General features: G+C 48.1%; 1 protein-coding gene across 4 annotated transcripts in view; it reads right to left on the bottom strand.

The window, feature by feature from the left end:
- The window catches only part of LOC135907180 (uncharacterized), a 65,022-nt gene extending 47,641 nt beyond the window's left edge, over positions 1 to 17,381 (bottom strand). For all 4 annotated transcript variants that reach the window (XM_065438848.1, XM_065438851.1, XM_065438849.1 and 1 more), the window contains exons 1-5: positions 17,096 to 17,381; positions 13,874 to 13,935; positions 13,761 to 13,787; positions 12,569 to 12,595; positions 11,327 to 11,353 (exon numbers count right to left, since the gene is read on the bottom strand). In XM_065438848.1, coding sequence (XP_065294920.1) covers positions 11,327 to 11,353; positions 12,569 to 12,595; positions 13,761 to 13,787; positions 13,874 to 13,877 — 85 coding nt within the window. In that variant the 5' untranslated portion in view covers positions 13,878 to 13,935; positions 17,096 to 17,381. The remainder of the gene's footprint in view (positions 1 to 11,326; positions 11,354 to 12,568; positions 12,596 to 13,760; positions 13,788 to 13,873; positions 13,936 to 17,095) is intronic.
- Between the last annotated feature and the right edge of the window lie 619 nt (positions 17,382 to 18,000).

Genomic DNA, 18,000 nt, shown 5'->3' with positions numbered 1-18,000 from the left:
AGTGAACTTCCTCTGCTAATGTCCAACCAAGTATTTGATCTCAAACGCGGATGCTGAAGCTTATCTGCTGCAACTAGCAACTGCGGCACAAATATAACGTATGCATGCCACATTGTTTTTTTATTTAAACATGGATACACATGGACCCTGTACGTTAAATATGAAGCTTCCAAAGCGCTAGGCTTTTTAGCGAGATAGCAGAAGTAGTGGTAAAGTACTCTTTGTAGAAAGCCCTTAAAATATTTTAGCACTGACTGTTCTAGCACAGGGCACTTTAACCCGTCTCTATCTAGAATATACCAATACCTCTGACAACGTAGGTCAAATAAACAGCACAGAAGCGCGAAAAATATTGAAAAACGCGGGTAATAACCCGGCAGCCTGAGGCGCAGTTGGTATTACATTAATTGAGGTCTAGCGCAAGCATCGCGCGCAACACAACAGGAAAAACAGATTCGTCCCCCGTGTTCGACGCCCTGTATTCGTAGTCTGTGTCGTCTCCCGTGCCCCATTTGCGCTACACCACACGCAACATTTAATAAAGCAAAAACTGTCAGTACGTTTGAGAGGAATATGTAGCATTTGTTGTAGCATATTTAGCATGGTAACGTCCACTCACAAATTACATTTTTTGTCAATACCTTCAACTAGGTGGACACGATATCGATATATACTCTCAACCTGAGACATCAATCATTTAAAGAGGTAAATATAGGGCGACGAAATACTTATGTCCTGGTGAATTGACTTACTTCACAACTGCAAGGTGAAGAAAAAGGCAATGCCGTGCGAAATTAAACACATCTATTCGGCGCGTTTGTCTTATTCGAGACAATATAAGTCCATTTTGAGCCCCATAGGGCAACTACAGAAACATGACACATCATGTTGCCTGAAGGCGAATAAAGCTAGTCAAGATTGAAGGCGAATAAAGCTAGTCAAGATAAAACAGTCAAGATTCACTAGAAGCGACAAAAAGTATTTCAAAGAACGGGAGAACAAACATCTACGCCGCGATTACTAATTTCAAGTGCGAATGTTTATCTTTATTTCCTGCTCCAATAAACTACAGGTCAGCTAGTCAGAGCCGGCAGCAGCCGCAAGACATTATATATTGTGATAGGTTGTGCTTTTAGAGAACATTTACACATGCAAGACATCTTTTATCGCTGTGACATCTTGCACATACCTTGCGAATTTCCGGCATGTTCTTTCTCCCGATACATGACTGAAACATGGCGGTTACAGTAAATTTCTTCCATATGAACGTTGATAAGGTGTTTCAGGTTCAATATCATGCGTTACCGTAAAACCTTCCAAAGCGCAAGAACCTATGGACTTAAAGCAAACAATACGACCCCTAGTTTTAATAATAGTTTGCTTAATATTTTATAATAAATAATTATTAGTTTTATTAGTTTACTTAGTCAGGCTAGGTACATTGGAATGCGAGAAATGTCACCTGTGTAACGCCTACTACAAACCATGCACACTGCTCGCGAAGTCTAGCGCTGACCCATGTGATACACAAAATCACCAACATATACAGCGCAGCCGCTCCTGTGCGCCGGGGCACACAATTATGTCCTGTGCATTTCCATGCCCTAATTCTGGGACTTCCATGCAATATTTTTTGCTACAGATTAGCCCTTCCGAACGACATTCCTATTTCACATGAACACAGTGATGTGATTTTTTTGCGTGAGAAATTCAGCGAGACTAGCCGGAACTCCTACGGGCGATGGCTACAGCAAAAAAATGAATAAATAAATCATGCACGAACGCAGCATGAAAATGGTGCAATTTTTATTCTGGAACGGCGGTGCCAATTGCATTTGAAAATTATTGCGCATAAGTTATCGGGAGCATACGGCTATTACACTTTGCTATCCTAAAGTGATATGTCAGCATTAACATGCTACGTTTGTTTCTTGTTCTTGCTAAAACGCTGTAGTTTCATCTCCGGACAGCCACTCATTGTGTAAGGTCATGGTCTTTTAGCGGGGCAAAATGTCCGAAAGAATGTTTCACAATTGTTGCTGCCAACGGATACATTCAAGTGAGTATTAGGCGAGAAAACCGAGAGAATGCGAAATTGCTTCGAACCTCGCCACAGTTGAAACAAAAAAATTCCACCGTTAGCTGAACACGCCGCTAAGAATCTCAAGAAAACGAATGCCTCGACACTATGCATCGGCGGCTGATAACTGTTGCAGTACCTTTCACGCATGCAAAGTACTTTCTGGCATGGCAAGTGCAATCTAGCAATCATAGAAAAGTATGCTTCCTGGCATTGAACTCTAAAAGGGTGCAAAACTACTGGGATTCAAATAGCGCTCTATCTTTTGTTTGCTATTGCGATCTCTGACGATGTCGCCTCGATGCACGAAATTGATCGCTGAGGTGACGGCTGCTTGTATAAGTGTGTGGGGAGAAAGTCACATAATGAGAATATTGTGAGTGAATGCAGGCGTATAAGGTGTTTAGCGAACACGCGGAGCCATACGTGAAATGTATGCCTCGCGAACATTACAATCATCATTAATAACGTGATCTGCAGCTGCGGCAAATTGTACCGGCCATGTCTTTCCTGCAGGAAGATAGCTTGACTAGGATAATACGGGGCGGGTGCCGATAACACAGTGGCATGGGTTAACGAGGAGACAATTGTTCGGTGAATGGAATTCGGAAATATGTTAGCACTTCGCCGTTATCACGATGTAGTGCTACTTTTTTCTACAGTGGGATTTCTTCGTGGCGTGAAGGATGGATGCGAAACTTTAATGAGTGTCCTGAGGTAGATAGATAGATAAACTTTATAAAAAGAATAATCAGAAAACCGCTAATGGTCGGGGCCCTTAGTCCAGGGCTCCGCTGGCTCTTGCCATCTTCTCCGCTCTCTTTATCAGCTTGAGCTGGTCGTCGAGGGCCGAGCTGGACAGCAGTGCCTCCCATTGCTCCCTCGTGGTGTTCGTGTCTAGGTGTTCTATGTTTTGTAGTGTGCACCCCCACGTAATGTGGTATAGGGTTGGCGTGGCCCCACACCATGGGCATTCGTCTGTGTAGGCTGTGGGGTGTATCCGATGTAATATGTGTAGGTTCGTGTAAGTGCCTGTCTGGAGCCTACGCCAGGCAGCGGCATCTTCTGTCTTTAGATTTCGATGGGGTGGTGGATATCGCAAGCGACGCCCTCTGTGGTAGTTAACGATGGCTGAATACTCGAGGTCGACAGGGTCCGGGTCTTCTGCAGCCGGCGTGATGAGTGCTCGGTTATGTACGAATCCTCGAGCTGCTCTGTCGGCCTGCAGGTTGCCCGTGATGCCAGTGTGGCCCGGTATCCAGATGATGGTTTGGGTGGTGAAGTCCTCAGGGTCCTCCTTAAGTATTCGTGCTAGGATTTGTGCTGCAGGTCTTCCAATTCTTCCCTGTAGGAAGTTGCGGCAGGCCTGCTGGGAATCCGTAAGGATCGTCAGTGGTTGGTTTGCGCGTAGGCCCTCGCGGATGGCTAACGCGATGGCCATCTCTTCGGCTTCCGTGATCGTGCAGGGGCGGGTCGATGCAGCGGAGGTAACGTTGCCTCGGTGGTCGCATGCCACTGCCACTGCACCCTTGTTCGTCCCATACATGGCGGCGTCCGTAAAACGGGCCGTGGTATTGAACCTGAACGCTTTCTCCATGTACTGGGCCCTTGCTCTCCTCCTGCCGGAGTGTAGGTTAGGGTCCATGTTGCGTGGTATCGGGGCAACGTGAAACCTGTCCTGGACGTGACGAGGTATTAAGCAGGTTTCTTGGGTTCGTGTTGTTATTGCTGGGAACCCCAAGGTTTGTAGGACCTGCCGGCCCGTGTGAGTCCGCGCTAGTCTCTGTTGTTGCGAGACGTAATGGGCTTCTGTCAGTTCGCTGAGGGTGTTGTGCAACCCTAGCGCCAATAATTTTTCAGTCGATGTACTCATCGGCAGGCGGAGAGCGGTCTTGAATGCCATCCTCAAAAGTGTGTCGGCCTGCTTCGTCTCGGACTGTGTGAGGTGGTAGTAAGGCAGGCTGTATGTCATTCTGCTCACCACCAGACTACTGACCAGTCGGAGGGTGTCCCTTTCCTTCATTCCTCTGTTCTTGGACGTTACGCGGGAGATCATGCGTGATATCGCCTTTACACTGGTTTTGAGGAGTGTAAGGGTGTGTGTAGCGCGCTGGTTGGACTGCAACCACATGCCCAGCACCCTCAGCAATGGCTTCTCTGGTATGAGGCCCCCGTTTAGGCGTACCTCGAGTCTTCTTGTTGGGTCTGTGGGGACTGCGTGGTTACCCCGGCCTCGCCAGACTCGTAGGAGCTCAGATTTTTCGGGCGAGCATTGTAGTCCCCGCTGGCTGACGTATTCTTGGATTAGATTTGCTGCAGTTTGCAGGCGTTCTTCTTTTTCAGCGAGGGACCCTGTTGTGGTCCAGAGTGTTATATCGTCTGCGTAGATTGCGTGCCGCAGACCCGCTACGTCCTGCAGTTTGCTTGCGAGGCCGATCATGGCGACGTTGAACAGCGTGGGAGAGATGACAGCACCTTGTGGTGTTCCCTTGTTGGGAGGGTGGTACACTGGGGTCTGGATCTCTCCCATCTTCAGCTCCGCCGTGCGGTGGCTCAGGAAGCTCTGAACATACTTGTACGTTCGCACGCCGCAGTTGGTGTTGGCCAGCCCTTCTAGGATTCCTTGGTGGCTGACGTTGTCGAAAGCCCCTTTGATGTCGATTGCTAGGAGGACGTGTTCGCCGCAGCGGGAAACGTTGCTGAGGACTTCTTCCTTGATTTGGAGTAGCACATCTTGTGTGGACAGGCCTGCGCGGAAACCGAACATGGTGTCCGGCAGGTGTTTGTTATCTTCCAAGTGTCTCTGTAGTCTCGTGTTTATAATTTTTTCGTACACCTTGCCGAGGCAGGAGGTGAGCGATATGGGTCTGAGGTTTTCAATTGCCAATTTCTTGCCCGGTTTGGGGATCATAATTATTCGTGCGTGTTTCCACATCGCCGGTACCGTACCTTGTTCCCAGTGTTTGTTGAGATAGGCTGTGAGCGCGGAGATAGACTTGTCGCTCAGGTTTCTGATCATCGAATTTGTGATCTGGTCCGTACCCGCCGCTGTGTTACGGGTGGTGGCTGCGATAACCGCTCTCATTTCATTTTCGGTGATAGGTTCGTCCATTAGCGGGTTGGGTTGTCCTGTGTAGGGTGTTCTACATGGTTGTGTGGGAGTGGGATCTCCATAGCACTTGGTCTTGATGGCATCGATGAGGTCTTGTTGGCTGCCTGGGTAGGTGTGTAGTAACCGTTCCAGAGCCCTGTGTCCTTCTCCTTTGGTTTTGGTGGGGTCCAGGATTGCTTTGAGGATGTGCCACGTCTTCGCCGTGTCCAGCGTGCCACCGAAGGAGTCACAGAATCTATACCAGTGCGCGGAAGCGAGTTGCATGGCATATTCCTCTGCTTCCGCTGTTATTTGTGCTATGCGCGTCTTCAATTTCCTGTTATGTTTCTGTTTTTTCCAGCGGCGGGTAAGGCCCCGTTTCGCATCCCACAGGTGTAGTAAGTGGGGATCCACCTCTGGGGTCTCTTCCGTTCTGGCGATTTCCTTTGTGTGGCGTTGTTTATGTCGACGGAGGTTGTCGCACCAATCTTCCAGATTCGTGATTGTGTCGGCGTCCTGTTCTTGGGCTTCCCTGATTTTTCGCCAGTCAGTGAGTTTAGCTGTGCCAATCTGCCTGCGTAGGCGTCCAGTCTGTAGTGTTATGTTTAATATGAAGTGATCGCTGCCTAGGTTTTCGAGTGTGTTGAGCCATTCGGCTCGAGTGGTTTGAGTGATGAAGGCGAGGTCGGGAGTGGTGTCGCGTGTTACGCTGTTCCCTTCCCTCGTCGGTATGTTCGGGTCTGTGATGAGTGTAAGGTGACACTGTTCAATTAGTGTTTGTAGCTGGAGACCCTTCCAATCCTGCCTCTGGTACCCCCACAGGGTGTTCTGAGCGTTGAAGTCGCCCAGGATTACCAGGGGACTGTCTTTAGCGAGGCGGAGGGTGTCCCCAAAGAGTTTTCCCATGTTTGCGCGCCTTTGGCTAGGGGGGCAATAAATGTTGAGTACGAAGGCGCTCTGTTTCTGGTTGCCTTTGTATATTATTTCGAGAAGTACATGTAGTACGTCCACGTCGTCTATGGGTTTGTGTTGTATGGTTGTGATGTTTCTGTCTACTAGTGTGGCTACCTTCCACTTGTCGTCTTGACTTGTGTGATATTCTTCGTAGCCATGTAGTGTTGGTCGGGTACCGGGCTCTTGTAGGGCTATGACCCCTGGTGGTTTTGAGGAATGAGCGATCAATTGTGCCAGCAGCCCTTTCTTCCTGCGGTACCCACGGCAGTTCCATTGCCAAATTTCTAAGTTTTCTTTGACTTGCCTGTATGGTCTAGGCATTGTTGGACGTTGTGGTCGGTGATGTTACGATTTGGTTTGGTGCTGCTACAGGTGTGACCTTGTAAAGGTTCTGTCGTAGTGTCTTTCGTAGTTTTACGGAGTGAAGCTGGCTCTTAAGCTTGCTGTCTACAGTGGCTTCCATATGTTTTATTGCTGCATCTGTCCGTTGTATTGCAGTCTGTGTTATTTGTTCCAACTGGGCGCGTGTAGCGTCCATAAAGGCTTGCATCTGGGTGCGGATGGCATCGACATGGGTTTGGAGGTCAATGATGTCCTTGTGTGGAGGCGCCTCTTGTGGTATTTGTGTGAGCTGTGTCACTTGTTGTTTGAGTTGTCTGTTTTCTTGTGTGAGTGTCTGTATCTGTGCGCGCATGGTGGCGAGTTCCTGTTCCAATTTCACCGATGGTGGCGTCTGTGGTTTTTTATACGAGGGGGAGGCTACTGCTGCCCAGCTTACCTCGTTTTCTTTACTGGTATTCCTCTTGACTGAGGCTTCCTTGGTCTTTCGGTGGTGTTGCTGGGGCCCCTTGTCTTTGAGTACCGCGATGGCTGGTGCTGCCTGCTGTCCTTGCTTGGGCGTCGACCGAGATCGCCGTCTGGGCGACCGAAAGTGAGACCGTGGGCGAGAACAGGAGCGGGGCCTGGACCTGGACCTCGGGTTGGAACCGGACCGAGATCCGTAGATGCTCGGAGACTCCGAGTAGTCGAAGTCGGAGCCTTCCCGCTCGGAGCTGAACCATCGCGGGCGAAGGTCAGCCGCCTTGGTCGAGTGAGTGACCGGGCGGGGCTGTCGTTGGGTTTTGGGTGTGGTGGTGGAGGCAGGCTTCCATCTGGGTGGAATGCGTTTGAGCTTGTTGTTGCACTCTGTTGCGGCGGTGAGATGGGCCCCTCCGCACAGGGCGCACTTCGGAACACAAGTGTGTCCGGCGTCTGGGTTAATGTAGTTGCAAACGTTGCACGCACGAACCGTTGGGTTGGGGCAGACGTCTGGTCGGTGTCCGGTGATTCTACAGATGGAGCAGAACTGCCTTGTCGGCTGGTAGTCTCGGCAGGGCATCTCCCCTCCATAGTAGTACACAAATCTAGGCACCTGTGGTCCCTCGAAGTGGAGTAGGGCTGTCTGGGATTTTCCGAGCATACGGGCCCGCACGATGCGGACTCCATGTGTGCGGACCCGAAGATTCGCCATAAGCTCTTCTTCGCCGGTGCCTGCGTCGATGCCGTGTACGACACCTTTAAGCAGGCCCTCGGGTGTTGAAAGATACACCTTCACAGGGTGTGATCGTCCGCGAAAGGTGAGGCTTATAATTTGCATGAGGGTGGCCGCCGTGGCCTCGTGAGGTGTGCTCACGATGATGATGTTCGAGCCGTGTCGCAGGCGGACGATGAAGTCGTCCCCCTTGCAGGTCGGCGCACCTCCGGTGGCTTGGACGATCGCCTTGGCCACTTGGTGGGTCTGTAGTTTTCGAACGATGAGGCCCGGGGTCGGTCGGATAATGACTTTCATGTCAGTGCGCGGGAGTGGAGGCGCGCGTCGGCGAGGCCTGCTCCTTGCAGCCGCGTCTTCAGAAATAGGTGTTCCGGCTCCGCGCTCTTCGCAGGTAGCTTGCGACGTGGCTTTCGCGGCGGCGGCTGGCGCCTGGGTTAGAGCTAGCCCTAACGGTGTGGTTTTCGATGGCGGGGTTTGCCCGACTGGATCTTGCTCACCAGTGGATTGTTGTTTTTGCAGGCGGCGTTTCCGATGAAGGGAAACGACCGTTTGCCACTGGGATTCTTGATTGTGGAGCTGCTCCGAGAGGACGGGAGACGGCCCGGGCAAGGCCTCGTCAGGCAGGGGTCTCGGGTGACTCTCGGGTACAACTTCCATGGTTTCGGTGTCGGTGGGTTGGTGGGCAATGGTGCCTGGGTTCCCCGCGATCGTAGCGCTCCGGGCTGGATCGCCCCCACAGCTCACCGTAGACACGGTGGCTGCTTGCGGGTCTCCGAGCTCCCGCGCGCCAGCGTTCGGCGTTAGGGCTAACCCTACCGTCGGCGTGGCCGAACGAATAGGGCTCTCGTTGGTCTTAAAACTGCGGCTCACCGAAGTTCGGCTCCGTTGAATCCCCTTGATGTTGGCAAATATTCCGCTGATACCGGTGGTACCAGGAGATTTTGGGCGCTTGGAAAATTTGAAACCACGGAGCCGATGCAAAGCACGTCTGCACGCTTCGAGCTTCTTCTTCTTTTTCTGTCCTGAGGTACGCGACTCAGCGCGCGTGGCGGGATAACAGAAAACTATTGTCAGCAATGGATCATACCTCCAAATACAATGGTTCATACCCCCGTTCAGGCAAAGGCTACAGGCACTGAAGTGAAGCAAACAATGCATGCATTCTTTGCGATCACGCATACAACATACTGAACAGCATACGTTTCAATAAAGAATGTGCTCAAAACAACAACCTGAATGAAATAATTTATGAAAAGGCACTCCTACGGCTACACGAAATGAGAATCCCGTAGCGCTTCCCGCATACGTTCTCCGGTAAAGATTACTTTTGAACAAGCTGCCGCGGCGACGGCTTGCTTGTGATGTAAGGAGTGAGGTACCTTGCCTTTCGCATATGAAATAATCAGCCTATCAAATTATCTAAATGTAGTTGCAGCACCGCTATGAAATATGGCGTGCTGTCAAAATTCTAGTTGTTTCCAATACTGCCATTACTCTAAAATAGAAAAACTACCATCAGTATAAATCCATAAACAACTGGATGCCCGCGGCAGGAGTTGTAGGGGTGGTTTTCAACAGCTTCGATAGACAAACTTTCGCAGGGGCGGGATTGTGAGTCATGTTTTTTGCCTATATAACTAGTAATGAATATTTAGAGCATTAAAATTTACCAAGACCCGCGAGTACACTTACAAGCTGTGGCAAGGCTATTGTTAAGGTAAGACGTTCGCTTCACGTCTAGACTTTCACTAAGAAAACAGGTACCACGCTGCATCGATAGCGTAACCCTTACCAAGGCCCGAGACAAATAATAGAAATATGCAAAGTTTTTCAATTTCTCAATCCTACTACTAGGTCTTACCAGCGGGCTCAGTCCTCAGGAGTTCAGCTGGAAACATGCAATATTCCAAATATCAAGCGGTGCATATTACAACAATGAAGCCCGAATTTTAGCTAGACATCGCGATTTTTATGCCGATCTCATGATTCAACACGGCGGCCTTGTTGAGCATAAACATTATACGATTGTACAGTAAAGCAATTATCGAATAAACCGCCATAAATACCAGCGAGTCGGAAACTCCTGTATTCGAAACACTAGCTAAGTGACGCGTATTTTCACCAACAAGTTGCATACGTCTTCCCTCATATTTAGCATTTTTGTCAAACCTATATTTGTGGCAAATTAGTTCCGTGGAAGCCTGCAAAGTGAAGTGGGCAATTCCGGTTAGGTAAAAAGGGACGACGGTCTATTTCGTGATGTAATCCCATTTGTTGTTCAGACTGACGCATTCGCAGGATGAGAGCCAGTCATCAACGTCGTGGTCGTCAGTGCCGCTGAAGAGGGGAGGGTCCCGCTTGCCGGGGCATACGGAGGACTGGGGAGCAAGTGGTGGTAAGCTCGTGGCGCTTGCGGTGGCCATGAAGGCAGGGAGTGTCCGGCTGCGAAATTCCAGGATTACAGGAGACCCAGCAAACCTCCACCAATTATGGCAAATAAGTCCGACACGGCTGGGGACAACACGAAGGACGCCAACAAGAAGACGCAACAGCGTAGGCTTAGCCAGTCACACCAGGAACAGCGTCAAGCCAGAGCCCCACTTCACTAGCATTGGCGATCCGCCTGCGGAGCTCTGCATGGTGCACTTCTTCTTCCTTGCAGATTATTGAATAAACGCAAAATTATCCTAAGCTTGCTGGCTTTTGCAGAGATAATTTTTCGTATTGGAGTTCTTGGTCCTGCGAACCGCCGATCTATTCAGCCTAGTTTTGAGACTTGCTAGGATTCTGGTTAGTTGAGAGCGTCTAGCGACCATGCTGTCAAGAAATTGATCTCGTGTTCGCCTTCTCAGGGTGAATTTTTATTAGATGTGAAGCTTGGATAAGCCCCTTGGGGTTTTTTTTTCATGCAATCAGTACATTTCCGTTGCTTCACAAAGCTTCTGGGGCCCATCCATGTATGTACCTACCTGCCTTTATACATCTAGAAAATTTTCCTACATATTTGTCTATTTATCTATCTGCCTATCGATCTATTCATCACCATTATCCCGCTTACTTGGGACACTAGATAGGTATACCATGGTTTAATGGTTAGCTCATCGGGCTGATGTGATCATGAAGCAGGATTCGAAACTAACCACCGGAAAATCTTGAAGATACAGCGCAATGTGACGAATACACAAGACAGGAACACGCGCTGTCCTGTGTGTTCCTGCCTTCTCACTCCTTCATATTGCGCTACCCCTTCAAGATGTTCAACCTGTACCAACTCGACCAAATGTCCATCCTTCTAACCATCAGACCAGCTTGGGTCACCGGTTATGGCCACTGAATACGCATGACCAGATACATGGCAGTGGGTCTGTGTCACTGTTCAATGAACCTTTTTAGTGTAAGCTTGGGTAACTGGGCATGTGCCACTGTTCATGTGTCGCTTTTCAGTGACAAATGCAATGCTTTATAAGTTAAGGCCTAGCGCCATGCGCGGACTTTGCGTCGGTGTCACTAGATGGCGTAGCATGTGCAGTAGGAAGCGCAAGGAGTTCGGCGGCAAACACATTTCGATTTTGCCAGTCAGGCGTATCGCTGTATTCTCTCAATGCTAGTCGCCTTAACGTTGACTTTCATGGCACGTTTTCATCTCAGCAAGCGTATTACTGGTTCTTACCAGGCGATTCCGCACTCGGGTGTACATCTGAAAACGTGAAAGTTTCTAAATGTCAAGCAGCGAAATTTAATTGCAAACAAAGGACGCATATTTAGCTCAACTACGTGCCTCGTTAGCTGATGCCTTCCACTAGACCAGCAATCTTGTACAGCAAGAACTGATATACCACGATTGTAAAGAAATGCAGCCATTAAAGCTGTAGCAATCTGACCAATCTGAAAACACATATATCGGAAACTTTAGCTAATCGCCCCCTAATTCAATAATGAAACTGCATAAGTTTCCTAGACGTTTACCATTTCGGTCAAGCCTATACTTGTGGTAAATTAGGCCTCCACCAGAATCCTGCAAGAGGAAGGACGATAAAAGAAACACACAATTTTCCTCCCCTGACGTGGTTTAGCCGAACTAAATTGCCGTATTTGGAGCCTCTCGTTTTAGAATTTCCAATTCATTCAGCGTAGTTCTCAGATTCGCTAGCCTTTTGGTTAGCTTCGATGGTTGAGTCTTTTATGCCATTATCATTTTAGAGTACTTAACGAACTTTCCGGTGTCTGTCTGTCTGTCTGTCTGTCTGTCTGTCTGTCTGTCTGTCTGTATGTCTGTATGTCTGTCTGTCTGTCTGTCTGTCTGTCTGTCTGTCTGTCTGTCTGTCTGTCTGTCTGTCTGTATGTCTGTCTGTCTGTCTGTCTGTCTGTCTGTCTGTCTGTCTGTCTGTCTGTCTGTCTGTCTGTCTGTCTGTCTGTCACAAACCATTCTCCCTCCATGTTGGGTCAATAGGTAGGTAGTCTGTGGTTTAATGGGTAGCTCATCGGGGTGATATCCTCATTAATAGAATTTGAAACTAACCATCGGACCAACTTGGGTTACTGAGTATGAGCAGTGGATATGTGACACGGGATGCATGGTATTGAATCCGTGCCGCACTTCAATGAACTTCTTTGATGCCAACTTGAGTAACTGGGTATCTATCACCGTTTATGCATCGCGTTTCAGAGAGAAAATGCTTTACAAGTTCTGCCCTAGCACAATGCCATCGAACCCGCGCTACGCGCGGGATTCGCAAAGGTGCCGCTATATGACGTATAGTGCCCAGTGGGAATCACTAGAGAAGGAGTCCGGCGGCCTACACATTTCGACTGTACCAATGTGGTGCAACGCTGCGTTCCTTCAATGCTAATCTCATTAACCACGACATCCATCGTAAGTTTCGAATTTGGGACACCTAATACTTGTTCTTACCCAGAAATTCGGCACTCGGGGAGCCATCTGAAAACGTCAAAGTTTTCAAATATTAAGAACTCTAATGTGACGTCCAATGATGGCCGACTATTTAGCTCATCTTGGTGACTCGTCAGAATATCTGCTGAATTAACAAGGCCATCTTGTACACAAGAAAACAACAAGAATTTATGATAACATATGTAACTATTAATTCTGTAGCAACCTTAGTAAGTAACTGCTAGCTAGCTGATCATTTATTCCGAGAACAAATAACGTAAATGTTCCTCCGCGATCAACATTCTCGCAGAACTTATATGTGTAGCAATGAGCGTTGCGGAACTCTGCAAGGTGATGCACGATCCAAGAAACACAAAACAGTCATCTCATTGTGGCATTACATAGAAGTCATTTGGCATATTGAGAGTTTCTGGTCTCCGAATTGTCGATTTATTCGGCACAATTCTTAGACCATGTAGCCTCTTGGTTAGCTCATATGTTTAGCCTCCACTCTTGAATGGCGTTACTCACATATTCGAACACCATCCCCGTGCGAACTTTTCACTAGATGCAAAGCTTGTTGTGATAAACCCCTCAGATTTTTTAGCTTTGGGCTACATTCGTCTGGAATAAAGTCTAGACCTTCAAGAATGAGGGTGTGTGAAATAAAGAACTGACCTCCCAGCAAAATGAACAACACAAACCACGCTATCCTTTCTAATGTTTAGATCCAGACATTGTGGACAATGAATGTTCGTACAAACAGTTTCTGCTGGCCCCCCTTTGATTATAGAGCAGCCCTCACTGCACAAAATTAACCCCTTATAATATAATTTCTCTCAAGGTGAACCGATTCGCATCAATTTTTGTTTGGTGCCTAGGTAGGGACGACCGAAAGGGTAGCTTCCTCTTTTTTGTCTTGACTAAAATAGCATAACCGATAGCGAAATGAAGAAAGCAGCTAAAACAGGGACACAATAATACATTTTCTCTCGAAGTACATTGATAAACAGTGTATTTTTCTTTTACAGAAGAAACGAAAAGACAATATTTAGGGCAACTATAATTATGAAAATAGCTTGCTTGGCGAAATGTTCAATGATGAGTGTGTCGTGAAGGACTGCTTAGGAAAGGCGCGCTGTCACAGCCCTTATAGTGAACAGGCTAAATATGTCGGGCAATTACTCTGTGGACATCACGTGCTCGGACTTACCTGTGTTTACGCCGAATGCCAATGGATCTGTGGAGGAAGATTCAGTTCTTAGCCAAATTGAAATCTCTCCCATAAGCCAAATAACAGAGTGCCACAATGCTACCAATACTTACACATGGCGATGCTGAGCCAGGGCTTGTAGACGCAGAGGTGTCCAGAAAGATCGCCCGCCGAGCTTCAAAAAAAAAGATCGTTGCGCGCGCATGATGAAAAAAGAAACGTTAAATAATACGTGCCTACTATCGACATTATATTTCTAATAACAAACTGAAGACTGAGTATACAAGAACAGCATGTTCAACAAGTGCGCAACGACAAAATACAAGTGCTCCATAAAAGAGCTAACCAGCCTCGAAGGATTGCTTAACTACCTGCTACATCATGTAATAATACGGAGCAATCAAATATCAAAGGAGGCACCGGGTAATGCTATTTCTGACAAGGTTATTTAGCGATGACGCCGCATGGCAGGAAAGTGCTCCCGTGAATAGCCTTGATTTCATTCTTTTTTGAAGTTTCTTATTTTGGAAGAACCGTATGCAATGAAAATATGTTATAGTGGTAACTCTAATATCTTTACAAACATAACATCCACGCTTCATACTGTGGTATTTTTGTGCACAGCAAAAACCAGTTAGTCTATGAGGCAGATTTCACGCGCACAGCTGGCGCCATTGTTGGCATCACGCATAACGAAACCAGACTGAAATTTAGCCTCTTGCATATTGTTCTTAGAGGCATAGCTCAGATGTACCTTTGTCGATGCGTGCGGCAGTGGTCATCTTTGATATTGTTCACCGCAGCCATGGAACCTGTATTCCACCGAACTCAACCGTGTGCTCCTTAGGGCTTCTAAAGTGTACAAGTTCACAATATCTAGCAAATATTTCGTACTCACTTGGACATGACATCCAAATTTGATACCCAATGTTCGGTAATAGTGCTAAGAGACCCGGGCAAGAAGACAAAGGGAGGCTAGTGGCACCCACAGCCTCTGAAAATGTCGGGTCGACCACACCTACATAGCCACCACGGCGGCATGATTAGACAATGGGATCCCAACTGATTATAACATAGCTTAAGCATTAAGTTTTCTAATGCGTGATTCAGGCAACGCGGTTTACTGTCAGATCGGTATGTAGAGGAAAGTGCCCATTACTCGATCATGCACCTGTCACGTGCGCAGATGGCGCCGTTGTCGTTCTACGTATTACGATATCGGGGCTCATTTAGCCTCACACGGGGCATTCAGAGACGCATAGCTAGGCAGCACACTTTTCTATCGGAGCACGAATGGTCGAATTTGAGATAGCTGACACAGTAGGTATAAGTTCAATTAGACATTGGTTCTCAGCATGAGTTACAAGGACTACAACTTTTCAATTTGTTGCAGAAATTCCGCGCTTGAGCGGGACACGTACGTTGCAAAAATGGCGTGATGAGCCTGCGCGCAGCCAGACAGTCTTACTTCTCCAATTGTAAAAGCCGTTTGACTGCTGCCGATAGTTCCCGTCTTTGTAGGGAGTGCACGCGGAGGAGATTGAAGCAATGGCAGGAGCCCTTACCATCTACTACTGCGTCGGGCTCAACAGACACAAGGCAGTCTCGCGCGCTACCAGTACACCGGTCATTTCATTACCAATGTGCCCAAACACCCTCACAGAAACAAATGGGTCCAATATGAATAATTAACTAAGATGACTATCAGTGACAGAAACGCGTACACAGAAATAAGGTCTAAGCAAGACGGGTCTGTACTGCTTGTTTGTTGTGCATGCATTTCTTTCGCTGTTTTTCACATTAGTTTACCGTGTGCGAAATCGCTTACAACTTACGATTTTAGGAAGCGAGCGTGATTAAACATTCAGAAAGTAAGGCACCCACTAGCTGTAACATAGGTGAGGCTGGTAACCTTATTTAAAGCATGAATAAAGATAACTCGTGCATTTTGTTACATGATTCCATACCATAGTGGCCCTAAATTGCCTGCCCCTCCCTCGACACATAACACTTACTATGCGGTGGCTGCGACCCTGTTACAGCCTAGCCGTTTTTTTATTCTATTGCCAATTGATAGTATTACGGAGTTATTACTTACTACCCTTGTTGTAGAGCCGATAACCTTAACACCACAAATGGTACGCATCGTACGCCCTATTCGGATGAATCATCGGCAAAGCGCATTTCAGGCCGCTTGCTATTTACTATAGTTATATGTAGCGCAAAGTTTTAACACATGACGCAACACGTCCTTGTAAGACGAGCAATTGCGTGTGAAACGAGTGAGTGCGTGACAACAATGGCAAGACCTCGGCAAGCACGTCGACGATGTCTTGAGTTACTCATGTCATGAAAACTCACAAGGGGTTGTGTCGGGACATCAATCTATTCCGAGATGAGGTTCAATATAAGGTATAATCTCAAGGTGGTCTCTCATACATGGGAAGAGTGAGGGAGACTGGTTCCATCAAGTTTGGTTAGCAGCGTAAGTACGCAACATGTAGAACGCATAGAGTAGGGCTACGATTGGTAATTATGCATTCTATTGCTACGCTTGTAGTCTGAGGAAACACGTGTCGCCAATACACATTTGCCTTTTTCCAAATATTTTTTCTACCCGACGTGACAGGCAGGGCTGTCGTCTCAACTACTTCAAGGCACGAGCGCATACATCTGCAACCTGCAGGGTAACGTATTGGTCAGCTGACCGATAGGGCCCTGGCTGAAATGCTGTCTTTGCGAAGAATATTTGTTGTAATAAAGAGACAACAAACGATGCCTGACAGAGCACTTACGGCAAAGTACCAGGTACGATGGAAACAATTCTTCACATTAAAAACTTTTGTCTGAGCACGAATCCTTGTCTTCCCCATAGGAAAAAACACATTTAAGGAACGACAGCATTCCGACTGCTCATCAAGTTGTATCTAACAGTCCAACAAGGCAACAGTGGATTAGGATATGCAAGGAAGGTGAAAGCGCCTGGGTAGCTCGCGAAACGTAAATTCTTATATCCTGCAGCGACACCCTCTCTGGAAATTCTTGAGCCATCATCGCACGTGCCGTTATGCTGCTTTGGCATCACCGCGAAAAAAGGATGTGTGTCGAAGCGCTATCCGTCGATGTGGGCTCTGTGTAGTTCTCATCGCGATAACTACTGATATGCAAGGCATTGCGGAGTTTTAGATATAATGCATCAAGCAGCTCTCCCTACGCAATAACTCGTATGCCAGCCTTTGCGTTTCATGTAACGCCCTGTGGTACGGGTAGCCGAGTTTTGGGAGGGCGAAATTGAACACTCCGTATTGATTGTAATGTGTCCTCGAAAAGCGTACCTTGGTTGTCGAGGTCGCCTGAAGCTCCCAGCTGCCCAGCACTATTGGAAGCCAAAGAGCGAAGGTGCTGCTTAGAACTCGTGGGATCGCTGTAGCGGAAGTGCCTCACGGACACGACAGCGAGAGGGTTTGGGGATGATAGGCAGCAACGGTGACGTATTCAGGTCAACGCGGTGCGAGTAAATGCTGAAAAGCCATGGTCACTTCGACAAAGGTCTTCTTCTTCTTGCTTATTCCAGGCTACAGCACCCGCTCCGTGAGACCTGCCCCCCTTAATTTCTTACGAAGCAATGGTGCAGACCCACTACAGAGAGGAACCAGCCGCATCTGAAATTTTTTTTTTCACTGTAGAGCACAATGAAATGAGACATTCACTTGACTTGGATTATTTGCGGGTTTCCTCTTCCTGTCGTCAAAAAGATGCGGAACTAGCGCAGACATTATCGTAGAGGAAGGCAATTAAAACTTAGTGATGATGATCATCATCAAACCGGCTACGCCCACAGCAGAGCAAAGGCCTCCGCCATACTTCTCCATCTACCCGGATCATGTGCTAATTGAGTGAGTGAGTGAAGAAGTTTATTGCAGGTCCAGCGAGGACGCGAACTCGTCGCGCACCCGGCTAGTCCCACGTCAGGACTGGCAGGTCTAGCTCACTGGCCTGGTCGCGGGCACGCCGGACGGCCAGGATTTGGTTTTCTAGGGCGGGGCTACACAGAAGCGAGTCCCACTCCTCCTTGATCAACTTGGGTTATGTCGACCCGCACTCCCAGAGCATGCGCGCTAGAGTGGAGGTCTGCCTACAGGACAGGCAGGTGTCGTCGCGATGCACGTCGGGGTAAGCCTCGTGGAGAGCGGACAGACACGGAGATGTGCTGGTCTGTAGAAGCCTAAGCGAAACGGCT

Source organism: Dermacentor albipictus, chromosome 9 (genome assembly GCF_038994185.2).
Source record: "Dermacentor albipictus isolate Rhodes 1998 colony chromosome 9, USDA_Dalb.pri_finalv2, whole genome shotgun sequence".
Classification (NCBI taxonomy): Eukaryota; Metazoa; Arthropoda; class Arachnida; order Ixodida; family Ixodidae; genus Dermacentor; species Dermacentor albipictus.
Note: the sequence above shows the minus strand (reverse complement) of the source record. Positions and strands in the feature narration are given on the sequence as shown.